Source organism: Rhinopithecus bieti, unplaced genomic scaffold (assembly GCF_001698545.2).
Source record: "Rhinopithecus bieti isolate Rb0 unplaced genomic scaffold, ASM169854v2 scaffold_18548, whole genome shotgun sequence".
NCBI classification, from domain to species: domain Eukaryota; kingdom Metazoa; phylum Chordata; class Mammalia; order Primates; family Cercopithecidae; genus Rhinopithecus; species Rhinopithecus bieti.
The window spans coordinates 1565484-1592664 of NW_016809526.1; the positions used below are offsets into that span (position 1 = coordinate 1565484).

General features: G+C 43.5%; 1 protein-coding gene across 1 annotated transcript in view; it reads left to right on the top strand.

Annotated features, from left to right (window-relative positions):
* Positions 1–17367, top strand: part of FNDC1 (fibronectin type III domain containing 1) — a 101559-nt gene extending 84192 nt beyond the window's left edge. The window contains exons 18-23 of the mRNA XM_017889676.1: positions 1912–2020; positions 6665–6744; positions 10415–10444; positions 11522–11683; positions 13211–13333; positions 16584–17367. Coding sequence (XP_017745165.1) covers positions 1912–2020; positions 6665–6744; positions 10415–10444; positions 11522–11683; positions 13211–13333; positions 16584–16699 — 620 coding nt within the window. The 3' untranslated portion in view covers positions 16700–17367. The remainder of the gene's footprint in view (positions 1–1911; positions 2021–6664; positions 6745–10414; positions 10445–11521; positions 11684–13210; positions 13334–16583) is intronic.
* The last annotated feature ends 9814 nt before the right edge of the window (positions 17368–27181 follow it).

The following is a 27181-nucleotide window of genomic DNA, read 5'->3' on the forward strand; positions in this document are numbered from 1 at the left end:
CGGTGGTGGGCGCCTGTAGTCTTAGCTACTTGGGAGGTTGAGGCAGGAGAATGGTGTGAACCCGGGAGGCTGAGCTTGCAGTGAGCCGAGATGGCGCCACTGCACTCCAGCCTGGGTGACAGAGTGAGACTCTGTCTCAAAAAAAAAAAAAAAAAAAAAATCAGACTGACAATCCTTCCCATTCCCAAATCTGGCCCTCATCTATGTTTCCCATCTCAGAGAACTGTCCCACTTTCCACACATTTGCTCAAGCCTGAGGCATCTTCAAGTCTCCTTCTATCTCACTTCTATATTCTACTCATTATTAAATCTGGTCAGTGTTGCCTTCTGGATTCCTCTTGAACCCATCTGCTTCTCTCCATTAGGTGGTGTGCTCTAAGCTATTGCCACCTCTCACCTGGCTACTGTAAGAGCTGTCTAACTAGACTGTCCCATCCACATCTGCACTCCCATACCCAATCCATTCTGCCTTCTGCACAGGAGAGATTTGTTGAATATGCAAACCTAATTGTCTGGTTTAATGTCTTAACTGTCTTTCCCTTTCTTTTGGAATGAAAAGCAAAAGCCTAGCTTGGTCCAAGGGTGCTGCCTAATTTTCCCACCTGTGCTGCTTCAGCCTCAGCTCGTGCCCCCTCTTCCCGCCACTTACGGTTTCCAGCCACACTGCCTTCTCCTGGGTCCTCCCTCTTCAGTGTCTTGCTCAGGATTCCCACAACCTGGAATCCATCTCACCTCCTACCACACAGCTTATCTGCTTCTTATCCTTCAGATGCCAGCTCCTTTATTGTGACCCCAGGGAAGCTCTTTGTGTCCTCCATGGTGGGCCAGCTCCCGCTACACACCCTCTCACAGCACTGTGGACTGGTCCTGCAGAGCGCTCAACCCGGCTGTATAATTCTGTTTCCCAGTGCACCCTGCTGCTTCATGAGCTCCTGGTCACCACTTTATCTCCAGCACTTAGTATAATGTCTGGCAACTAGTAGTTGCACAATAAATATTTGTTGAATGAATCAATACATGTGAACTTAGACAAGATATTTAACCTATTGCTAAGACTCAGTTTCCTCTTGTGGCAAAATGAGGAAGGCAATACCTACATACTAGGATCATGAGGATTAATCAAATCAAATTCAATCGAGAGTACGTAGTTAGCATAATGTTTGGCACAAAGGAAGGGCTTGACAAATGTTTTCTCCTTCTGTGTACACATAAGAGACCTAGGATATGGGATGTGCTGAGCTGTGCGAAGAACTTCATTTTGCCTCCTGGGAGAGCTGTAAAGCCTGGGCAGGTGTCAGGGTCAAGGGCACACCGACTGAGCTCTGTTATTAGCAAGTAAGACAGAGCAGGTTGGACAATAGAAAGAAGAGCTGCCTCACTGCTGTGATTAGACCGTGAGGGCAAGGGCAGCACAGATACTCAGCAATGAGAAATAGCAGGACAGCCTTCACCAAATGGTCATGGGACCCCTGGGCATCTGGGGTCTCTCAGCCCCACACACATGCACAGCATCCACCAGCAACATTCTTCGTTTCCTGTGCAGGGCAATAGGAAGTTCTTAAATACGTGTGTGGAGGGTACTGGATTTTTCTTCTGCTTCTTTTTTCTGTGTGTGGTCAAGATGAGACATGATTAGTTCTGAGACGATGGGGAAAGCTGGGGAATGAGCAAGAGAAGTAGGGGGCCAGCAGGTCATCAGGAAGTGTCTTAGTTTTGTCATCCCCATCTGGATTCAGCAGAAGGTGCCAGCGTTACATCCCATCCTGTCCTACAGTGCTGCGTGCCCTCCTTCCTGCAGTTCCCACATGGAGCTGCATCTGCAGCTTTGCCTCACTCCTGTCAGTGGGTTACATCTTGTGTGTGACTTGGTTCCTTGGTGCCCATTAGGTTCTTTCCTGTTTCCATTTTCAGGTTACTTGGTTTACAGTGCATCCTATGAAGACTTCATCAGGAACAAGTGGTCCACTCAAGCTTCATCAGTAACTCACTTGCCCATTGAAAACCTAAAGCCCAACACGAGGTATGATGTGTCAGTCATTTAGAAACAAAAGATTAGAGCTGTGTGCATAGTTGCTGATATGCTTTGGTTGGAAATGAAGGGAGGAATCAAAATGTTTTTGTGATTTCTTTGAATACTCTGTTTAGTTCTAGTAGAATGTCAATGCATGCTTACCATATGCATATAAGTTTCTTAGAAGAAATGACTGTATGTATTGTCATTGTTAGGCTATTGTGCTTACATTTTCCTCTCTGTTTACCTAAACACTACCTGCCATTAGGGAAAGAAAAGTTGTTCTCTGTGTTGAAAGAATTGGTCCATTTTTCATCCCCAATATTGTGGCACTAGGCCTCGTAACCTTCGTATGCGAAAATTGAGCCGCAATCACGGAACACTTTAATGAAATGGTTCCCAAACTCTATGATGTAGAAGTTCACATCATTCAAGAAAGATGCATTTTACACATTGGTAGAGGTTATAAGCATGCCTTCATAAACTAGGCATGGCTGGCCAGGGAGTCATTTTGGAAGCCAGAGTTTATGGCCCTTGGCGTGAAATAGGCAAAACTAGTTCCCAGGGACACAGAGAGTGACTGTTCATTCCCCTTTTATGCCTTCTGGTTTTGGTGGTAATGATCTTCAGAAAGCTCCTGGGTGGGTGAGCGTGGGAAAGCACCAAGCACTTGATGGTCAAGAGTGGTGTGCTGGTAAACTGGCTCTCTGGAAAAAGAGTTCCCTGGTTGATACCATTAGCCAACTTCTGTGGTATAAATACTCCCACCTGTGGCCAATTTTAAGCTACCGTGGGCTTGTGGAGTTCCTGAATACTTAATGACTGGCTCTCACAAGCTGGTACAAATGGGTCCAGCAGACCTCTGTTGTGGGTAGCCACCATATTTGCTTAGCAAAGAGCTCTAAGTGAGGTGATGGCACACCCGAGGCCTCTCATTTTCTACACAGGCTGAGGAACATGGAGGAGGTTGGAACAAAATGGCCCTCATTAAACAGGCATGTGTTAAAGGGGATAGAATCTGGACACCAGCCGTGGGCACCGAAAGGCTACTGAACGAGCTGTGAGTTTTCCTCAAGACATTTTAACGTGCCATTTGGGCCCACTTGAGCTGAGCTTTCATAAATTATTATGAATTTTGGGATTTGGCAAATAAAAAGCAAGTAGTAAACCAGGAAGCTGAGAAAGCAGTTTTTTTTTTTTTTTTTTTTTTTTTTTGCTTTTCCCTAGTAGTAATGGCAAATTAATTTTTTAATCAATTAGATAAAACAAAACCAAGAAAATTAGAGAAAATGGAGTCAATGTCCTTTTGTGTGTGTGTGTGTGTGTGTGTGTGCAGAGTGACAGTGCTTTTGCAGCACAGCCTCAGTATCAAAAAGCAGCAAGAGGCCTTCCAGAGGCCTTGCCACAGAGCTAATTACAATAGGATCTGAATCACAGCCTCCTGACTCGCCGAGTCTAGCATTCTTTCCACAACTTCTGCTGCCAGACTGATGTTGAATTTTGAGTCATGTCAGGAGGGTTATGTAGGGCGATAGTTTACTCATTCTTTCAACAGGTATTAGAGAGTGTGCACGGCTCATTCAGTCAGTCCTTACTACACACTTCCTGAGTGCGAGGTGGAACATCTGGGCTGGATTGGGGAAAATACACATGGCCCTGCCCTCAAGGAGCTTACAGTCTGGTAGAAGAGGCAGATTTTTAAAAAACCAACATAAATATAAACCTCCCTGAGTGGGTGTTGTGAGGGAGAAGTACACCATGCTTTGAGAGTATATAATGGGGGGATATTTTTTCTTTGTGAGCTTGGGGATAGAGAGGGGAGTCAGACAAGGTTCTCTGGGAAAGTAAAATCTGAACCATAAGAATCAGTCATCCTGCAGAGTAGGCTGTGCTCCCAGCAGAGAGGATGCCTTAAAGAAGGATGTGCCCTAGGAAACAAAGGAGGCCAATTTGGAGGAAGGTTGAGGAGAAGCAGGACAGACAGTGCCAGGGGCCCTTGGGTTGGCCCCACACACACTCAGCACCTTGAGGCAGAGGAGGAGCTGCAGCTGCTAATCTGCCTCTCCTGAGGTGCCCACCTGCTTATGTGCTCTTCTGGTAGAGACACTCACAGCTCCTCCTGAATTTCCTCAAAACCCTTCTGAGCAGCTGCTAAATTTTAGAGCTAGGAAAGTGCAAGTGTGATGTAAGGACACTCATTTTCCCCTGTGTCACTGGAATGCAGATCATCTCCAGGGAACTCACTTTGGTCGTCTCAGTCCTCATGGGGGCTCACTTGAGAAACCAGCTTCTGAGTCAATCCAGGGGAGACTAGAAGTCAGTCTACCCCAAAGAGGGGCAAGGGAATAAAAGTGAGCTTTGGTTATTTACAATTGGATCTTGCTTTTGACTTTAAGTGAGCATTGTCTACCTTAGACACCAGACAGAGTCCCAAAGAACTCTTTGGAGTCTGCGTATTTTAAATCCATACTTAAAACACACAGACTTGTCACAATTGAGGTTGTTCGAAAGAAGGTGCCAGAAGCTTAAGAGGGTGAGGCATGGATTGCTTTTGTTACTTGGCTGAGGCAGAGACTATTCAGAGTATGAAATGTATACTTTAGCCCATCAACAAAGTTTCATGTGAGTTTTAAAAATGGAATGTTATTTTTTGCATAATTTCATATTGTTTTTCAGCTCAGCATATTTAAATTTACTTTGACACCTTAGGTGAGGTTCTAATGGGAATATGTCTTTGGAATGGTCACTTGTGAGTTTCTGGAGGCCTAGAATCATTGTGTCAACAGGGAAGGTGGATTTTGAGAATATTTAGGCTTCAGTGTCAAAACAAAATTGATACAGACAGATCCATCTGAATAGTGCTTCTCAGCCCATCAGTCACCCTTCTGCCACCTCCATAGAGGCACTTCCCTCCATAAAGTTGACTACTCAGCAGAAGTGTCCCATGGAGCCCCTGAGTATGCATCCTTCCTTATGTTTTAATTTCCTTTTTTAAGTGAAAAAAGTGTCTGTAAAGTTTGCCCAGGACTACAAATGTATGCCAAACCCACTGCTCAAACTGCCTGCAGAGTTTTGCCTTAAATAACTCCACAACCACTGCATAAAAGTATGCGTAACTGGGAAAACATGAGCTGCTGAGTGCATTGAGATTTGGAAACTCATATGTTCTTAATTGTGCATATCTTTTTATTTAAATTGCAATAAAAAAGAATACTCCTAAATAAGATGCAAATGGCTTAGGAAGACTAATTTTACCCAATGGCTTTTCTTTGTTTTCTTTTAATCAAACCCAAAGTAAAATATCTCTTTTCTGAGGCCTGTCTCGGCCTTGGTGATCCAGCAGCTCAGAAGGCTTGAGGCCAGGGCTGTTGGTGCAATAGGCCTAATAACCCTTTGCTCTCTGAATATGAATTGTTAACTTTTTAAAAATATAGTGCATTTTAATTAGTACATAGAATCTGTGTGCCTGACTTAATCAAATAAATAATTTTATAACATTTAAGTGTGACATTCTTACTGGCCAAAAGCCAGAGAAGAGATCCCTTATGAGCTCTCTAAAATGACAGAGCCACCAGGGATTCTTTACCTCTCTCTTCATCTGTAAGCAGCTAAGCACTAAAAGAGCATGTAAAATATCTAGAATCAAGAGGTGAGGAAAGCGCAAAGATTAAGATATAGTGGGACACAAGTGTGGTGTTGGTCTTTATTACTTCTCTAAACACCATTCTTTTTCTTTTGCTTGCAAGAATGCCAATAAGATGCTTCGAGACTCAGTCTCCCTCCAGATGAGCTAGTTGACTCAGGCAGCGTGCTTTCCAGCACATTCGCTCTTCCAAGACAAAGTTTAGCCCTACAGAAAAGTCTCTCTCTTTGGATCTTTCCCCCTTTCCCTTCTTGGACTCGTTTCTCTTTCCTTGAGGTGCAGAAGCTCATAACTCAGTGACTTTTAAGGTGGTCCCTTCCCAGCTTCAGAGCCAACCACAGCATTTCTCAATGCACCCAAGACACCATTGCCGTGTTAGCTTCACTGAAGAGGCAGCCTCCAGCCCGGTTCATCCTCTCCCTGTCAACCTTAAGTTGTGTGGTTGCTGGAGCAAACGTCCTGCTCTTCTACATGGACTCCAGGGATATAATTAGGTTATAATTTGAATTCCGCTTTGTAGTGTTTTGCTCCACCACCCTCTCTCTACCAGGCTGTGGAACTGAAGCGGAGACTAGAGTCTTAAACCTGAGCGAGAGCAGGGCTAGAGGAGCGTCTCACCAGGGATGAGCTCAGGAGAGCCTGCGCAGAGCAGGGACAGTCCTGATGCGAAGGAACGCGTGGTCACCAAGCGTTCTGTGTTGTAATATGTCCCTATTCTATTGCCATTAGCACGAAGGAACACATGCTCACCGAGCAACCTGTGTTCTAATATGTCCCTTCTCTTGCCATTAGCCGTGTATCTCTGCTATGTTAATTGTATTATTTAGAGAATTTATTCAAAACTGAGAAAGTTCAGAAAAAACATGAAGAATCACTAGTGCTGTGTGCATTTGCAAACATTAGAACTCAAAGACTCTCACAGTTTAGGTGTTCAGCAGTTTGGGAGTCTGTGTCATTACACAGAAGTCAAATACACGTTTCTTTCAAAATATATTTTCTTCCAACTTCAGGTATTATTTTAAAGTGCAAGCACAAAATCCTCATGGCTACGGACCTGTCAGCCCTTCGGTCTCATTTGTCACCGAATCAGGTATGAATGACTTCACATTCTGATTTGTTTTACTTTTCTAAAAAATGAAATAAATAATCTAGAATGATGGCTACAATAGAATAAATACTTACTTTTCTATTTAATGAGCTCATGTTGGATATCTGTTTCTAAAGTAAACATTATTTGCTTTGTGCTAGGTTAAAACTTGGATAATAAAATTAAAAGTAGTTTTCATGAGCTCTCTGAGGAACAGAAAGGTCAAATTCCAATGAAAGGAAAAAAATCTAGATTTCAACAACATGGGAAAGATAAAGTTGACTCTATCTGTACAAAAGTTAGTTGCAGAGTTTAAAAAAAATTATTGCAAGCACCTGAAGAACACACATGTCATGTGGCTGACAGGCAGTTGCCTCTCCAATGAGCCAAGACATTGGATGCCCCCTTAATAGAAGGCAGAGATATCTTTAATTAATATTGAGAGGTTAATTACAATATCATTCAGTCTTACAAGCAGTATCATTCAGAGCATGCCCTTGCATTTTGGGGTGCTGGTGGGCAAAGCTCTCAGTCCCTGCAAGAAAATGTTCCTGGTCAGGGGTGGTGGCTCATGCCTGTGATCCCAACAATTTGGAAAGCCAAAGTGGGAGGATCTCTTGAGACCAGGAGTTCAAGACCAGCTTGAGCAACACAGGGAGGTCCTGTCTCTACAAAAAAATTTTAAAATTAGCCAGGCATGGTGATGCATGCCTATAGTCCCAGCTACTCAGGAGGCTGAAGAGGGAGGATAGTTTGAGTCCAGGAGGTTGAGCTGTAGTGAGCCGTGGTCACACCATGGCCCTCCAGCCTGGGTGATAGAGTGAGAGTTTGCCTCTGAAAACACAGTTCCTATGGACTGTGGTCTAAGGTAGCACATGCAGAGCCAGCTACTGTGACAGTTCTTGGCCTAGAGACTTTTCCATGCAGGAAGCCAGGCTGAGTTCAGAGCAACCCAGCTGAGCCAGCCCTGCACCCAGCTTCCATTTGGCTAGATGATCTTCTACATGCAGCCTGATCCCAGAAAATGGGTCATTGGAAGATATTTTAAGTGTCATGATTTAAAACGTACTGAGTCAAAATATATGAAAACATAAAGTCTTTTCTAAGAATATGCTTTATACCAGAAATGTAGGCAAAGGACCTCAAACATGTTTTCATCTCTTTATTTAAGAAATATGTTTCTGTTAGTAATTAGGAAAGAGCAAGAGAAAACAATTATCTGTGGTTAATTTGCTAAAATAAGGGATGTGTCTGTGATTATGACTGCATTTCCTAAAACAAGGTGGACTTTGGCAACTATCAGAATCAACATGAAAAAAATGTTTTAAAATTTCAAATCCAAAAGCTATCAGGAAACTCCGATCTGAAATCTTTCTGAGAGTAAAAGTGATACACACGTAACTTCTGGAGCTGCAATCTAAAGTTTTGATAAAACAGCTGTCTTCTACCTTCTTCTCCAAGAAAAACTCCTAATTCATTCTTTATGGCCTCCGAGGGCTGGGTGAGGAAAACTCAAGGCCCCACCCTACCATCTGAATAAGAATCTCTCTAGGAAACGCTTTCAATGGGCTCCCAGAGGAGCCGCACACACATGAAAATTGGACAGTTACTTGCTCTGGTTATCTGCCTTTATTCCATCGGTTTATTCAAGTTTCTCCTTCATTTTGTGCTACTCTGCTGAAAACGGTTAGGCGAGCAACAGGAACAACAGGAAAATGATAAAGTCAGTGAATTATGGAGTTTGCCAAACATAACAATCTGAAAATTAATACAGAAAGTAAACGTAGTGTGTGACACAGGCTGTGCCATGAGGTCAGGTCTTGTTTTCTGTGCTGGTGTCATTTTGTTTGTTTCCCTCCACCTGCCCTGGGGTATTTGGAATGTTTTTGGCAGACTGTTGAACTTCAGTTCAGAGCAGGGGAGCAAAGCAAGCATTGGACACTTATGGCTATGGTGTGTCCCTCTATTTTGTGGATAGCAGAGGGCATCAGAACAAATGGTCTGTACAAAGTGCAGCCTAGGGAGATTTGGGGGTGATGTAAACCTTTTGCATGCTGATTTTGGCAGGATTCCATGAACCTGTGCAGGCGTGAACATTCATAGGATATATACCATAAAAGAGCAATTTACTGTATGATAATTTTTCAAAAAAAAAAAAAAAGAATCGTCCAGATTTACCTAGTTCATGGCATTTTATAAAAATAAACTTTTTGGCCGGGTACAGTGGCTCATGCCTGTAATCCCAAAACTTTGGGAGGTTGAGGGGGGTGGATCACGAGGGCAGGAGATCAAGATCATCCTGGTTAGCACAGTGAAACCCCATCTCTACAAAAATACAAAAAATTAGCCAGGCATAGTGGCAGGTGCCTATAGTCCCAGCTACTTGGGAGGCTGAGGCAGGAGAATGGCATGAAACCAGGAGACGGAGCTTGCAGTGAGCCAAGATTGCGCCACTGCACTCCAGCCTGGGCGACAGAGCAACACTCCATCTAAAAAAAAAAAATTAGCCAGTCATGATGGCACATGCCTGTAATCCCAGCTACTCAGGAGGCTGAGGCAGGAGAGTCGCTTGAACTCAGGAGGTGGAGGTTGTGGTGAGCCGAGATCATGCCATTGCACTCTACCCTGGGCAACAAGAGCGAAACTCCATCTCAAAAAAAAACCAAAAAACAAAAAAAATGAAACTTTTCTGAAGCAGAATTCCTTAAAAAGCTAGTACCATATTTTTCTTAAATGGTGTTACTTGGGCTAAGGTAGAGATGGGTTTTACATTTGTTGAGGTACAAATGCCATACAGTTACCTGAACATACTTGAAGTGTACATCTTAGTATATTTTGAGTTGTGCTTATACCCATGAAGCCATTGTCACTGTCAAGATAGCATATCCATCTCCCCAACAGTTTCCTCCTGCTACTGTGCAATGCAGCTTTCCCAGGCCCCTTCTCTTTCCAGTTTATAGGCAACCATTCATCTGCTTCCTGTCACTATAGATTAGTTTGCACTTTCTAGATTTGGGTATCAGTAGACTCATACAGTATGAACTCCTTTGACTGGCTTCTTTCACCTAGCATCATCATTTTGAGATTCATCCAAACCATTGTGTGTATCAGTAGTTCACTCTCTTTTACTAGTGAGCAGTATTTCCTTGTATGGCTGTGCTACAGTTTGTTTACCTAGTCAGATCACCTGTTGGGAAACACTTGTGTTGTTTCTACTTTTTGACTATTACAAACAGAGTTGCTATAAACATTTATGTGGAAGTGTTTGGATGGACATATGTTTCCATTTCTCTTAGATAAATGACTGAGTGGAATGGATGGATTGTATAGCAGGTGTATGCTCACCTTTTTAAGAAACCACCACACTATTTTCTAAAGGTAGACAATTTTTTAAAATAAGTACTGAATTATTTTGTAATACATAATATCAAAACCTTATTATTTTCAGGGATCCACAGCTTCTAGGTAAATAGCAACATGCTCTAACTAGAAAACAGTATTTCTCCAAAGGAAATGTTTAGAAAATAAAACCAAGGAAAACGTTGGCATCTATCAAATCTTATCTTTTTCTTTATTCTGATTTGATTAGCTCTTTCAGTTACACTAACCATTTAAAAAACTGCATGATTGTGAAATATGGCACCAAGTCCATTATTTCTTTTTCATTCTACAGATAATCCTCTGCTTGTTGTGAGGCCTCCAGGTAAGTCTGTCTTCTTGATAATCTGGACATTCTGGTAATCAGGTTGAATATTGAATATGAGATTGTTGTGGTTACACACAATTAGAAAGTCTGGACCATTTTCCCAATTTTCCGTGAACTTCTATGCTTTCCTTTCACTCTTCATCCTGATCTTCTTTACTCTATGGGAAAGAATGATCTGGGAATTTTAAAATAGAGCCATAGCAATCAACATGTATGAAAAAACATCATGGAGTAGCCAGTCCTATGAAACAGATGCTTTATTTTCGTGACTCATTTGAATATTTTAAATCACTGAAAAGGTAGCAAAGTGCAACAAGTAAAACAACAAGTTTTACTTTGTTTTTCAAGGAAATTGAGAAAGCTTTGTTGCTTAAGTGCAAAACAGGTCTTCTGAATGGCAAGAAGTGGAGTCCATGCAGAGGGACCTGGGGACAGGATGGCATGCTCCAAAAGACCAAATCTGCCATTGCAGCTTATTTTCCTTGCCATTTAAAGACTTCTTAACTCTGAGAATCCCTTATTGAAATGTGAATACTTTAAATACGTTCAGGTAAAAATAATGCCCCAAATGTACTTTAGTACTGAAAAAGACATAGAAAGAGAAGGAGGATGGGAAAATTTTGCTCAAAAAAGCCCTGCAAGGTCGGGCATGATGGCTCATGCCTGTAATCCCAGCACTTTGGGAGGCCAAGGTGGGCGGATCATGAGGTCAGGAGTTCAAGACCAGCCTGACCAATATGATGAAACTAAAAATACAAAAATTAGCAGGGCGTGGTGGCATGCACCTGTAATCCCAGCTACTCAAGGAGGCTGAGGCAGGATAATCCCTTGAACCCGGGAGGCAGAGGTTGCAGTGAGCTGAGATCGTGCCACTGCACTCCAACATGGGGTACAGAGTGAGATTCCATCAAAAACAAACAAACAACAAAAAAACCCAAAAACAAACAAACAAACAAAAAACAAAGCCCTCAAGGAAGGGAAGGCCCAGGAAGGCAGTCCAGTTTCCTGGCACTTTGTGAGAGAAGACACACCGTGGAGTGCTTACCCTTAGCACGTGTGTTTTGTGTTGTCAAGGCGGTGAGCCTATTTGGATCCCGTTCGCTTTCAAACATGATCCCGGCTACACGGACTGCCATGGGCGGCAATATGTGAAGCGGACGTGGTATCGAAAGTTCGTGGGAGTTGTTCTTTGTAATTCACTGAGGTATAAAATCTTCCTCAGTGACAACCTGAAAGGTAAGTCTTTGTGCATGGTTGCCTATGGAAGGTATGTAACATTTTGATTTTATCAGGTTCTAACTTGGCATCACAGGTGCATTGGAATGTTTATGAGGGCTGGAACTATGATTATGGCTCACTCTGCCTCTAATGCAAACCAATTTTACAGATTCTACTTTGAGGATACTAGTTTTTACACTGGCAACCCCAAAATATTTTAAAAGATTTAACATGTTGGCTGGGCACAGTGGCTCACACCTGTAATCCCAGCACTTTGGGAGGCTGAGGTGGGCGGATTACTAGAGATCAGGAATTCAAGACCAGCTTGGCCAACATGGTGAAACCCATCTCTACTAAAAAGAAATAAAAAACGAACAAATGAAAAATTCACTATGTCTTAGGAATGACATAGTGACTGGTTATGACATTCCAAAATTATGTTAGAAATCTAGGGGTTTTTTTCTTGCCACTAATACAATAACAACGAGTACGAGCCCGAGCTGGAATAATTGAGGAAAAGTTTCCTCTCCAGCCCCTGCCACAGCCACAACTTTACAGAGAAAAAATGTAAATGGTGGAACACATATCGGCAATAATATCTCTTCTGTGTCCTAATAAAAATCACATTGTTTTTATCATGGTAGGAGATTAAAACAAAGAATAACTCAAGTGCCTTGAGCTACTAACACTTCCAAATGCAATTTCTATTCACCTGGCTTTTCACTCACCCACCTACACAGCAAACTTGTTTTTTACTTTAAAACTTGCACAACTTAAAATTTTTCAGTGTATACGTTGTTAAAACTTTACCTCAGCTGGTCTACATTTTGTCATTGGTCAAAAATAGATTTTGAGTGTTTTTTTTTTCTTGTCAGCAGTTGTCATTTAAAAACTGTCAAAACAAAGTCCCCCCTTTGACCCCAACCCTATGTGAATTCTGTGTATATGCTTCTCCCAACAAGCACAGTCTGTCTCTCTCTCTCTGCTCTTTTCTTTCTCTTCCATCACTGTCCTTTTCCTCCCCTGCTTCAGAATTCCTAGGAGAGGCTGCATAACCATGTGTCATATCCCAGGGTTGGGAGAAACAAGTTTGTCCTACTGTGCAGCTAAGGCTCAGGACCATGGACAGCGTCTCATACCACAGGCCCGCCCCCTCCTAGTTACGCATGAAAATAGATTCTTCTATTTGTATAGACCTTCCTGCCTTTCATAATAATTTCATGATGTATTCTCCAACTACCATAGTTTTCATCATTCCTTGTTTTTAGAACTAAGGAATAGAAAGGTCTACTCGAAACTGCCTGTAGTGTTAATGCTGTAGTTCCCACTTACTGGACATTCATTAAGGATTTAGCATACTTTGATCTTGCTGAATTCTTACAACCTTTATGAGACTGGTACCGTTATCACCATTTACAGGCATGAAAAGTATAGCACACACAGTTTAATATGCTCATTCAAACGGTCTCCAAAGCTTGTGCAAACTCTTAAACCAGTTGTGACATTCTGTACCTAGTCTTTGACTCAATCATTTCCTTCATGCAGATACATTCTACAGCATTGGAGACAGCTGGGGAAGAGGTGAAGACCATTGCCAATTTGTGGATTCACACCTTGATGGAAGAACAGGGCCTCAGTCCTATGTAGAAGCCCTCCCTACCATTCAAGGTAATGCAAACAAGTGCCTGATATATTACCCTGGGAGGTGGGAGAGAAGGATTAACAGAGAGGGGAAATTCACAGTAGGTCTGCCTTTGCCTTGTCATTTGAAGATGGATGTTGGGAGCACTTAAGGTCATAAAAATAAAAATAAAGAATCAACAAAATACTTGCATTATGTATGGGTGAGGGGTGAGCCTCAAGGAGGGGGGAATGGCATGAACAAAGGTACAGAGAAGGCAAAGATAAACACACACGCAGACCCACCGTGATATGTTTCAGGAGGTAATGTATAAGCTATTTGACTGTGGCATTATAAGGTGAAGACAGATACACTAATCTCAAAAGTTAACAATTTAATGTTATTAACTCTCTTGGACTCCAAATGAATAAACAGAACAACTGAATACAGTCTAGACTTTTCATTACGCACTCAGCTCTGAGTGATCAGGCATTTTCAAGACATGAGATGTTCTGATTTGCTAAATTTTTAGATTGGAAAAAATACTGTAGGTAGCTACATGAATTACCCATTTTCAAAAAATTAAAATACAGTAAAATACAGAAAACAGTAAAATAAGCATATTAGTCAAGGTTCTCTCATCCAAAGAAACAATCAATAGGATCTGTCTATCTATCTATCTATCTATCTATCTATCTATCTATCTATCTATCCATCCATCCATCCATCTATCCATCTCTCTCTGTATCATCTATCTATATCTACCTATCTATCCATCTACATATGTATGTATGTATCCATCTCTCTCTCTATCCATCTGCCCATCTATCCATCCATCCATCTATCCATCTATGCATCCATCTATTTATCTATCTATCTATCTATCTATCTATCTATCTATCTATCTATCTATCATCTATCCATCCATCCATCCATTTATCTATTATTAATCTATCTACCCATCTACTTATGTATATATGTATCTATCCATCCATCTATTCATCTATCTATCCATACTGTCTATCCTTATATTTATAACTGCCTGTCTATCCATCTGTCATCCATCTGTTCATCTGTTTGTCTATCTCCCTATCCAGCATCTATCTATCCATCCATCTCTCCATGTATCTATCCATCCATCCATCTACATCTCTCTCTCTCTGTCTGTCTGTCTGTCTCTCTGTCTTGTCAGCTATTTGTCTATCCATCTATCTATCTATCTATCTATCTATCTAGGTATCCACCCATTTGTCTATGCATCCATCTGTCTATCTATCTATCTATCCATCCGTTATCTATCAATTCACATCTATCTATCTATCTATCTATCTATCTATCTATCTATCTATCTGTCTGTCTGTCTGTCTGTCTGTCTATCTATCCATCCATCCATCCGTCTGTCTATTCTATCTATCTATCTATCTATCTATCTATCTATCTATCTATCCATCCATCCACCCATTTGTCTATCCATCCATCTGTCCATCTGTCTGTCTGTCTATCTATCCATTATCTATCAATTCACATCTGTCTATCCATCCATCTATCTCTCTCTCTCTCTCTATCCATCTATCCATCCATCTATTCTATCTATCTATCTATCTATCTATAGATTTATTTTAAAGAACCATCTCACACAATTGTGGAAACTGGCAAGTGCAAAATCTGCAGGGTAGGTTGTCAGGTTGGAGATCCAGGGAAGAGCTGATGTTGCAGTTCAAATCCAAAGGCTGCTTGCAGGCAGAATTACCTCTGGTTAGGGGAACCTCCAGTCTTTTTCTATTCAGGCCTTTGACTGATTGGACAAAGCCCACCCACATTATTGAGGGTCATCTGCTTTCCTCAGTCTGGTGATTTAAATGTTAATCTTGGCCAGGCACTGTGGCTCACACCTGTAATCCCAGCACCTTGGGAGGCTGAGGTGGGAGGATTGCTTGAGGCCAGGAGTTTGAAACCAGCCTAGGCAACATAGTGAGATCCCATCTCTACAAAAAATAAGAAAATTATCCAGATGTGGTGGTGCATGCCTGTAGTCCCAGCTACCCAGGAGGCTGAGATGGAAGGACTGCTTGAGCTGGAGAGGTCTAGGCTGCAGTGACCTAGAGGTGACCTAGTGATCTAGAGGTCTAGGCTGCCTTTGGGTCAAAGAGTCATTTGGTCTGTCCTACAAGCCTGTCTTGGTTTTGTGGCCAGACTGCAAGAGGACAACAGCCTGGGCAACAGAGCAAGACCCTGTCTCCAAAATAAAGAAAAAGAAATGAAATAATAAATGTTAATCTCATCTAAGAAATAGCTTACAAAAACATTTAATGTTGGATCAGATATGTAGCCTAGTCCAGTCGACACATAAAATTAACTATTAGAACAAATCTACAGAATATATCACCTTTCTTCATTTTTTTCTGGATCTTACAGTCCCCCAGAGTTACTAGTGCCTGCATTATCCATATTTCATGGTGTCCCTGTGACTGTGGTCATGGGACTGGCCCTGAATAGAGCTGCTGGGTACTCAGCACACTCAGTGGTGGAAGGGCAGGCAGTTATCTATTTGGCAAAAGTAAACAGGGCCAAGAGTGTGAGAGCAGTTACTGAGTTTCCAGAAACGTTTTGAGAAGGTTGGAGCATCCTCCTACTTCAAGGGAGAAATGGTCAGAAATGCTACAGGATTTCTTTGAGAGATTTCCTTGAAAGGTCTAAAAATCTACCCCAGAGTCCAGGAATTAAGCCTTGGAGGAAAGAGGTAAGTTGGGGGCCCTGAGCTCTGTGAGGACGGGGCAGGCATCTGGCTCAATGTTGTCCATCCAGGTCAGGGCCTGCCCGGTAGTGAGTGCTGACTAGCAACTGGCTAAAATTATCCTCTTCTGTGGGGAGACAGAGATCACGCCATCCTAGCTGTGTCACACACGTGTGGGAACAGGACGATCTCTACAGATCTGCTTGGGATAAAGAAATACTTTACACTTAGTCACTAGGCTCCTATGGAGGAGGCCTGAGCTGGTCCCCAGCTCCATCATGTCCCTATCTATCTATAGTTACAGCTGGGCCTTGCCAAAAGGCATAAGAGACAGGTGGGGAAGACCCCACCCCAGGCTGGGGTTGGGGCTGGGCCTGAGGTCCTGGCCCTTCCCCAGGGCTATGACAACTCCACACAAAAATGGTTCAGTTTATTTGGAAGTAGCATTTTGTCACAAGAAAAACTTACCAGAGGCCTTCTGTCTGAAGGAGGCTGTAAGGATGAGTTTTACCTGTTGGTTTAGGGGCCTCTGATTCTTTTCCCCTCTCCTGTTGCCCTTCCAGGCTACTATCGCCAGTATCGTCAGGAGCCCGTCAGCTTTGGGAACATCGGCTTTGGAACCCCCTACTACTATGTGGGCTGGTACGAGTGTGGGGTCTCCATCCCTGGAAAGTGGTAATCACAGGACCATCATGCTGCAAGCTTGCCCTGCCCAGTCCCACCAACTAAGTCGCACTAGGGGCTGTGAGCAGACAGCCAGCGTGCTCAGCCCTGCTGCCCCAGGTGCCAGGAAGGCCACAGATGGACACCGGCCGTTCTGGTCATCTCAGTCTGGAACTCAGTCCCACTTCTTGGCCTGGACAATGAACAGGATTCAGTTTTGCTGTTAACTTTGCTTCTCCACTTTTTTTTTTTTTTTTTTTTTTTTGTAATAGCACATCACAGAGACATCAGAAACCAGCAGCTGATTCAGTATGATTTCCAGACTTTTTAGGCATGAAATTCGGACACTTCAGTATCTCCAGGAACAGCATATGCATGCTGTTCTCGCTTCATGGAATGCTACATGCTTTCAGTTTTTCTCATTTTGGATTTCTCCAAAACTAGCTGAATTTAAGCTTCAGGTCCCTTTGTATGCGGTAGAACCGAATTACTAAAAACACTGCCAAAGAAAATAAATATATCCTACTTGAGATTTACTCTATGGACTCACCCACTGCTAGACTAAATGTATCAAATCTTATTTGTAAATTCTCAATTTTGATATATATATGTATATATGCATATACATATCCACACTTGTCTGCAAGAATATTAAAATTGCTAAATTTGTACTTGTTCACCAGATAAATGAGTGTGGGACTTTTTGGGCAAAAGTGTTGTATATTAACATCTTTTAGAAGCATCCAGGGATACGTACTATACATACTCTAGAAACAGTGGAAGGTGTGCATTCTTTTTGTGGGTGCTGCGGGGCTCTGAAATGATGAGGAGGATGAGATACCATCAGTATCAGTACTAGAACTGGCCACACCATTGACCACTGCACACCAAGTGCTTTCCACCTAAAGTGACGATCTTTCCACAGCCATGGGGAAAATATATTTGTTGCCACCATGGAGGCATATCCAGTATGTTCTAGATGGGTAAAGATTTTAGGTCCTAAATGATTTAAAGGTCTTGTTTTTAAGAATTCCCTTTATCTTTCCTTCTTAGCTCAACATCTGCTCATTGAAATAGAAGCATCTTGCCTCTCCTGACTGTAGCACAATAGGGTTTATTTAAAGACATTTCATTCTGATGATGATGATGATTATTATTATTATTTTGAGACAGAGTTTCACTCTTGTTGCCCAGGCTGGAGTGCAATGGCGCGATCTTGGCTCACCGCAACCTCTGCCTCCTGGGTTCAAGTGATTCTCCTGCCTCAGCCTCCGGAGTACAGGCATGTGCCACCACATTCAGCTAATTTTATATTTTTAGTAGAGACGGGGTTTCTCCAGGTTGGTCAGGCCGGTCTCGAACTCCCGACCTCAGGTGATCTGCCCACTTCAGCCTTCCAAAGTGCTGGGATTACAGGCATGAGCCACCATGCCCAGCCCTCATTCTGATTATTTTTAAAACATGCTGTCTTTTCTATGAGCATGACTGGTCCCTGTCCCTAAGACTGCACAGTGCCATGGAGAGCTTATCTTCTTTCACAAAGCTGTCAGCGGAAGAGCAGCAATGGTGGAAATGGGCTGGAGGAAATTGCTTTTCCGGGGTCTTTGGGCTTACACCCCTATGCAACCCATTCAACTGCAGAATACAGTTCCTGCTCCTGGAGTTGATTATTATCAGTGCCAGCACTGAATTGAGGTGAAACCTGATGTGTCTGGTAGGTTTGAAGGTAAAATGTACAAAGAAGGAAGTAACTTTGCAGGCTCTTTGTGACAGATCCATGATGTCCGATATTTTCCTCGTATTCTACAAGCTCCTTTCTACAGTCAATAACAGTAAAGAAAATACAAGCATTCTGACCTCCTGGAAAAGTACTAGAATTCCTTAGGGAGACATATCATGTGTTACCCATGTTTTGGTTTGGAAAATAGGGTAGGAATCTTTAAGCAGCTTTGGGGTCTTTTATACATAAAAAGGGACTTCAAGAAGGAGATGCCCTATTTTTCACACTAATCCACATTCAAATATGCTTGCAATGCCAAGCCAAAGATAAGATCTTTAAATATAACTGAATTTCCTAATAGGCACATAGCTTGCTTCCTTTATCTCATCTCCCTTCAAATTTCTGTGTCAGCATCTGTATTAGTCAGTCTTCACACTGCTGATAAAGATATACCTGAGACTGGGTAATTTACAAAAGAAAGAGGTTTATTGGACTTACAGTTCCAGGTGGCTGGGGAAGCCTCACAATCATGGTAGAAGGTGAAAGGCATATCTCACATGACTGCAGATAAGAAGAGAGGTTGTGGGGGAAAACTCCCATTTTTAAAACCGTCAGATCTCGTGAGACTCATTCGCTATCATGAGAACAGTACAGGAGAGACTTGCCCCATGATTCAGTAATCTCCCACAGGGTCCCTCCCACAACATGTGGGAATTATGGGAGCTACAAGATGAGATTTGGGTGGGGACACAGAGCCAAACCATATCAGCATCCACCAGCAGATTGCTCATTTCCTGCAAATGTTTTCTTGGGTCTAAATAACTTGGAATGCACGAGAAAAGAGCCATTTGGTCTGTCTAACAAGCCTGTATTGGTTATGGGGCCCTACTGGAAGAGGTGGGCATTAGGGCTCAACATAGAGACACAAGTGACTGCTCCTCTGTGATTTGCCACCCCTCAGAGAAGTTTATGCTCACTTCACAGAAATACAAAGAATTCACTGGCATGCAATCGTGCAATGATTTTTGAGGTCGGCCTGAAATCTTTAGGCTGTATTTGATTACAGAAATTTGAACTTTTATTATATATAAATGTTTGCAATTTTAGATGAAAATTACCATAATTCCCAGATGACAAGAGCTGCCAACCAAAACAAAAACAAAAACAATGCATCCAAGCATGGGTGGTAAGATTGATTATCAATATTCTGCCCAAATTAACCAAATCTCCAGAACTGTGTAAATTCTGGAAGCCACATTTTAGGAAGGCTATTTGCAGGGAGATGCCAAGAAGGAGACATTCAAGTAAGAAGTTTGAAAGCCATTTCGTATCAAGTTAGGATGAACTTGATGGGCATGTTTACCTGAAGAGGGAAAAGCGCATCTATTTAAAAAGCCTGTGAGGAAGAGGACAGTTTGCCAACTCTTGAGGTCAGAAGTAGATACAAGTGGGAATCAGGAAAACAAAACTTGGCCCAATATGACAAAGAATTTTAAAAGGATCCAACTGTCAAGTAAGCCTCATTGGGAAACGATGAGATGTCTGTCCCTGAAAAACTAAATATAACTGGAAATGTCTAAACTTGCAACTTGAGGCCCCTGGCTTGTTTCTATGGCCTGGGAGCTCAGGATTTTCTTTCTTTCTTTTTTTTTAAACCTATTTAAAGGGTTGTAAGCAAAGCAGCTAAATAGTGTTCAACAGGGCCACATGAGGTTCACAAGGTCTAAAATATTTACTGTTTGGTCCTTTAGAAAACAGTTTTTGTACCTGGCCGGGCACGGTGGCTCACGCCTGTAATCCCAGAACTTTGGGAGGCCGAGGTGGGTGGATCGCGAGGTCAGGAGATCGAGACCATCCCGGCCAACATGGTGAAATCCCATCTCTACTAAAAATACAAAAAAATTCGCTGGGCATGGTGACACATGCCTGTAATCCCAGCTACTTGAGTGACTGAGGCAGGAGAATCGCTGAACCCGGGAGGCAGAGGTTGCAGTGAGCCAAGATCGTGCCAATGCACCCCAGCCTAGGAGACAGAGTGAGACTCCATCTCAAAAAAAAAAAAAAAGAAAAAAGTTTTTGTACCCACAGATTAGCATTTTCTTGAGGTTTGAAAAAAGTTTGTTATGTCCTAATTTAAAAATGAGCACAAACTACCTAACAGATGTCTGTTCCCTCTTCTCTTATTTAAATTATCGTTATTTCACCATCACCTCCCAGTGCCAAACACTGAACTCTGTGTTTTGTGGTTGGATCCTGGGTTGCCAACTTCCTGTTTGGTCAGTCCCTGGCCTGTGGGGAGGTCTCAGGAAGTGGCATGCTCTTCACGCGGGATCGTGCATCTCCAGTATAACCATTTTGTTAATAATAGTTGATAATTTCCAGCTTTTACCAGATGAGCTTTGACTTATTTTTCCTCCTTTGACCTATTCAAGCCACATATCTTGGTCGGTTCGAGAGTGTAGGGGATTTGAGAATGTGAGGGGTGGGGTTAGAATGGGTTTGCCTCTCTGGGCATGGAAAGAATTCCTAGTCGATTGGGCACAATGACAAAATGATTCCACGGATAGAATCGTCCCATGTTGCTGGAACACCTCATGTGTTGTGAATGCCTTAAACTCCTGCCATCCCTTCTCTGATTCCCCAGCTCCCTGTGGTTTCCACAGGGTTTGTCTCTCTATTTCCGCGTCCTCCAACTCTACTCTGTCTCCCTCTCCTCCACCCCTTACTTGTCTTCTAAATTCCAGGAGATGACCTCATTTTGCAAAACAAATTGGAGCCACCAAATTGTAGCTGTCCTCGGCGGGAACTGCATCTGGGCTCATCCCTGCACCTTCTTGCAGAAAGCTGTCCCTTCAGGGCAAGATGAGTGCCTGGCCCCCATGTGAGACTCAGACACTTTGACCCCCTGTGACTTCAGCGTCTCCCTCTTTAAAGATTCTCTCCAACATTCAGTCGTGCTCGAGTCTCCCCATCACTCCTGCGCCTTCAGCTCCCATCACACTGTCCTCCACTTCGAGCTGAGTTTCTGGAATCATCACCTTTGTTTTAGCTCTGAGTCTCCTCCACATTCCATTCACTTATCACTCCACTGAACCATGGTTTCCAGGGCCACCTCCTCACACCCTCACTCTTCCAGGTCCCCAGTCACACATGGAGGCTGAATCCAGTGGCTGCTAGGCAGTCTGTTCTGTCTCGGTCTTTCAGCAGCACTTGGCAGCGTTCACCAGCTTGTCCTCTTGAACTTTCTCTTGCCTGGTTTTTTCCCCTCTCCACTCCAGAATAGCAGCCGGGCCTTCTAACTCCTTGTTTAAGAAGATGTGGTGCTTTGGGGTGAAAACAGATGGTACCTGAATGCCACTTTCTCCTTGGACTTTTCTTTTAAAAGCCTAAACATGCTGAGGAGAATGTGTAAGGGCAGAAGTGGCGGTAAGTGAGTGCTTTTGGGGTTGTGGTGGGGTTGAGGCAAGACTTGCGAAGAGCAGCGGACAAGGAGACGTTTCCCCGAAGACTGCGCAGTGGACGCCAGGCTGGGCTTCCGGGGAGGGGACCCTGCAGACCCCTCCTTCCCACCTCTCCAGGATGGGGCACAATGAAGATGGCTGTGGTGAGCCCATGAGGCTCCTGGCTTGCTCCACCGCCATTCTTACTCCCCACCCCATTGTGGGAGCAGGAGGGTGGGGTGCCTGCCTTCCTTCAGGAGACCATGGAGGCTCCGGCAGTGAACACAGAGTTGGTGACACGTTACTCCTCTAATTCACTGAGCAAGTGTCAACTGACTCAAAAATATATGCCAGACACATTTTGAGATACTGTGGCACAGAAATACACAGGGCCTCTGCCTTCATGGAGACTGTGTCCGGGTGGAAGCAGACGGAAAACACACAGCCAGTGTGCCAGGGGTCAGGTGGTGAAAGTGAATGAACATGAGTAGAACGGGTGATGGTACCATAGGCAAGCAGGCCCTGAAGACAACAAAGAGGACCCTCAAATGCTCGGTTCCTGCAGAGGCCTCAGACACCTTGTAGCTGGGAGAAGGGAGGCGAGCATGGCAGGAGCACCAAAAATGACTGGGACTTAAAAACCTAAGGTACAATTTTCTTTTTTTCCCTTCTTCTTTTCTTTTTTTCTTTTTTCTTTTTCTTTTTTTTTTTTTGAGACAGAGTCTCTCTCTGTCGCCCAGGCTGGAGTGCAGTGGTGCGATCTCGGCTCACTGTAAGCTGCACCTCCTGGGGTTCACGCCATTCTCCTGCCTCAGCCTCCAGAGTAACTGGGACTACAGGTGCCCGCCACCATGCCCAGCTATTTTTTTTTTTTTTTTTTTTTTATTTTAGTAGAGACAGGGTTTCACCGTGTTAGCCAGGATGGTCTCGATCTCCTGACCTCATGATCCGCCCGCCTCCCAAAGTTCTGGGATTACAGGCGTGAGCCACCATGCCCTGCCTCAGGTGCAATTTTCAAAGCAATGATAAAGGGATGCTCACTTCCTCACCTCTGCACTCAGCAGGACTAGCCCGCTTTCCATTATGTTGCTATGCCTTGGATACCTAACAGAGGGGATCCTACCCACAGGGTGAATCCAATCCAAATCCACTCACCCCACCAGTCAGCCACCTTCAAGCTCCAGGCATGGAGGGGACAAGGAGGGACAAGATCCTCCCACCACAGGTGGCCCAATCAAGCTTCATCTCCCTCCCAAACAGTGTCTTGGATCTTACCATGTATTTGTGTGACTCAAATGTGTGATTTTTCCCGGGATAAAGTGTACCTACCTACCTCCAGTGACGGAACATTGCTGGCAACTTTTAGAAAACATAAAATTAATAGAAAACTTTTATTTTGTCTTTTATTTTATTTAGATCATTTTGAAACTTTGCCAGACCAGTTTTACTGCCCACTAAATTGTAAAGATCATGAAGACTGAGGTCAGGTTGTTACTTCATTCACTGTCCTGTCCCTAGCATCTAATCCAGCCTGGCCCAGAGCAGGTGCTCCATTCGTGATTCTTAGTTGGAAGGATGGATCCGTGACCAACTGCATGGAGGCCCTGCTGCTCGCCTCCCTGACTGCATTTCTTCTATGTGTGCTACTTCGTTCAGCCTGCTGGCCCTGCTTACGTCTGTTCAGAGAACCGAATGAAGGCGGCCAGGGTCGTTTTCTCCAGGAAGTCCCGTTGACATGCAAAAATGCCTCCAGTGTCTGACAGCAGACTTCTGTTAGTTTGTTTCCAGTTTTGCGATCATGTTTTTCATTTTTTATAATTTTCCATTTAGAAATTTGAGACCCAGTAGCCAAGGTACCTTATATGCCATTGTAAAGTAGAACCTGGAATATAAAAGTCTGGTAACTCAAGGCTATTATGTTTCTTTCTGTTGGAAAGAAGACTTGCAGTTGGGGCAAAAAATGGGACAGTTGAGGAAAAGCTGTGCAAATGGTTCTGAGCCATCGTGGCCCCCAGAAGTCTCCTCCTTCCCCTAGTCCTCCAGAATCCAGGTTGACACCAGCACTCGGGGGATCTGGGAGCTGTGCTCAGGCTAAGGAAGGGGTGGCCAAAAAGGGATCAAGGTGGCTGTCTATAGTGACTGCTTGCTTTCTCCCTCTGCTTCTAGCTTGTTTTTCATGTCTTTGCCATCCCTTTGCACTGGCCAGGCCAGGACTCCTCAAAGTGCCTGAAAGTTACACCTTATTCTATTATCCTTTCTGAGAAAAGCAGCTTTGGGAAGGAGCAAAGGTAGGCTGCCCTGCCACAGCTCATCGGACAAGAATGATGCTGCAAGAAGGTGACCATGGGGACACTCCAGATGGGACCCTAGGGTGTCCCAGTAGGAGGAGATAGGGGGAGAGATTCTCTCTCTATATCTAATCTTTATATCTATCTATCTATCTGTCTAATCTATCATCTATCTTGTCTGTCATCTATCTATCAATCAATCAATCATCTATCTACTCTATCATCTATCTGTCTGACTTGTCTTTATCTATTTTATCTATCTAATCTATCATCTATATTATCTATCATCTATCTATCTTATCTTTATCTATCTAATCTATCACCTATTTTATCTATCTACCTGTCATCTACCTATCTACTCTATCATCTATCTATCTATCTATCTATTTATCTATCTATCTATCTCTCTCCATCCATCCATCTAGTAATGCCCACCAAGATTTCAACAGGAGAGGGTTGGAGAGTGAGAGAGACACCGGAAGAGTCAAGCTGGTCTGGGAGTGCCCATCCTTCTGTTTGCTCCTGGAATGTTCGCTCTCACTCGGAAACCTTGGTTTCTGCTCCACGACTCTTCTCTATCCTTGCTTTCCACAACCTTAGTCCCACTTCCACAAAGACAGTAAAACCACTGAAACAGATGTCGATCTTGTATGCATAAATTAAGCAAATATTTATCATTTACCAACTACATAAGGCACTGTGATGGGAGATGAGCAGCCCAATAGTAAACAGATGTCCCATTCACATTGGGGAAATTCAAGATTTAATAAAGGAGAGCCAACCGAAATAAAGGCTATTGAGGCAGAAACCATTTGATCAAGGTTTATTGGAAACCAAATGTGACAATCGACCTAGGAAGACACACCAACAAAGGGGTATGTCCCCAGATCTGTTACAAGTTGGAATGTTTCTACAAGAAAGTTTAGGAGAGGGGAGAGGGACTCCACTTACCGGGGTTGTCCATTGGAGGGTAGGATGCATAGGTTACAATCATTGGCTGCAGATGACAATATATAGGCTAAAATGCTTCACGAGCAAGAAAGTCAGCAAAACTTTATCATTCAGGAACAAATATGTGTCCTTTTCAACGTTAGTTGGCTGCATATTCATCAGTATGTCTCATGATACAATTTGAGGGACTCATGATAAGACTCTACGCAAGGACAGGATGTAAGCGGTGATTCATAAGACCTTCCCTAGGCGGCTCATTTGGAAGTCTGCCAAATGTGACCTGCAGGTTAGCAGAAGCTGTGTGTGCAGGTGTGGACAGGTACCATAGGAATACCACGGAGCCCAAAGGGCCAGAGGAAGTAGTGGTTGGCAGAATCTTGGAAAGTCTTACAGAGAAGTCCAGTTTTAGAGAAATGATGATCTCGCTCAAGGGACGGCACCAGCCTGAGGCAGCCCTGCAGGGAGGGAGCCTGGGCTTCCTCAGCCCCACACCCCTCCCGGCCTTCCCTTCTCCCCTCCCCCTCCTATTTCCTGCCAATGGCCCTATTGGTCAAATCCATCTGGAAGCCAGGTGGCAAGGAAGCTGATGGACGAGGCTGATGTAGATCAACCCCTGCAGAAGAGCAGAGTGGAGGAAGGAAGACAGCAGACTGGGAAGAACAAAATAAAAGCATCTGCCACATGTGGGAATTGATAATGCATTTCCTACAATTGTTAGTTACATCTAGCACATTATGATATTGTGAGCAAACACAAGAACAATTTTTAGAGAGCTCATTTAAAAAGAAAAGGGCTTCAGAGTCCCTTCTCTTCCTAGAGATGGTAGAAAGCAAGGCTATTTTGCCTTGTCAATCATATATAATTAGGGAAACTGAGACCCAGAAAGCTGAAATAACCAGGGGAAGTCACAGAGCTAGTTATAGGCCTGGGAAGAGAACTTCAGGCCCCCGGTGTTTCCACCACAGAGATGGCAGATACGGTCCTGGGGCTCCACTCCTCTTTCCCTGAGCCAGGACACACATCACTAATCAGTCAAGGCATTTTTCTCCACGGAATTTGCCCTCCCTGTCAACACCGACTTCTTGGCCTTTCTCTCATTGAAAAGCACCTGCGGTCAAGTCCAAACCTACTCACTAACTCTGCACTCTGCCGCTGTATTCACTGCAAATGTCTCAGTTTTGATTCCTGACAGGAACTAACCCTCAACACTCAGGGACCCGTGACATGTGATCAGAATAGAGGAGAAATGATATAGTTTCAAGGTAATCAGTGTTTTCTACCCAAGGGGGACTGGCTTTTTGTTTAAGTTGACAAATTTTGGCTTCCTTCAGAACTAAGTTCTCATGTGGTTCAATTCATCAGATTTGGTCAGCCTCTATTGTATACTCAGTGCTGTCTAGCTGGGTATTTGTTGCCTTCAAAATGTTGAATGAAACTTAGGGAAAAAGACATCCATGCTGTCCTCTGCCACCTGGGCTGACCGGGGTCTGGGGGAGGTGTTGTTGCCCAGCTGCGCTCTGCGCCCACTCCTGGGACCTGGATCCGGAGGAGCTCTGCGTTTGCCGCTGGTTCCCTGCCTCAGTGTGGATGTACTTTCTTTCTCTCCGAGGCCACCTCACAGCCCTAGACAGAATAGCTTGTGCTCCACCTGCTCAAACTAAGAAGACCCTAATAAGCCCACTCCACTGTCACCTCCTTGGAAGGTTTGGAAATTTGTAGATTAGTATCAGGATAAAAAGTATGTGAATTTCGTAGGGGGATTTAAAGATGAGTGTGGAAAGTCTAATGTGAGAGCTAGTCCTGCTGTGGCCCAAGTCTGAGGTACATTCAGGGATGAATGTGTGTGAGCTCCCTGGGGTGAGGAGCTCCCTGGGGTGAGGTGATGGCAGCACCAGCTCCTCACTCAGGCACAGGACTTCATGGGCCCCAAAGTCAGAATTAGGGTGATGTTGGGAGTATGGATGTAACCAAACTTGTGCCCTCGATATTTGAGGATTTTCATAAGGTTTCTTTCTTTCTTTCTTTCTTTCTTTCTTTCTTTCTTTCTTTCTTTCTTTCTTTCTTTCTTTCTTTCTTTCTTTCTTTCTTTCTTTCTTTCT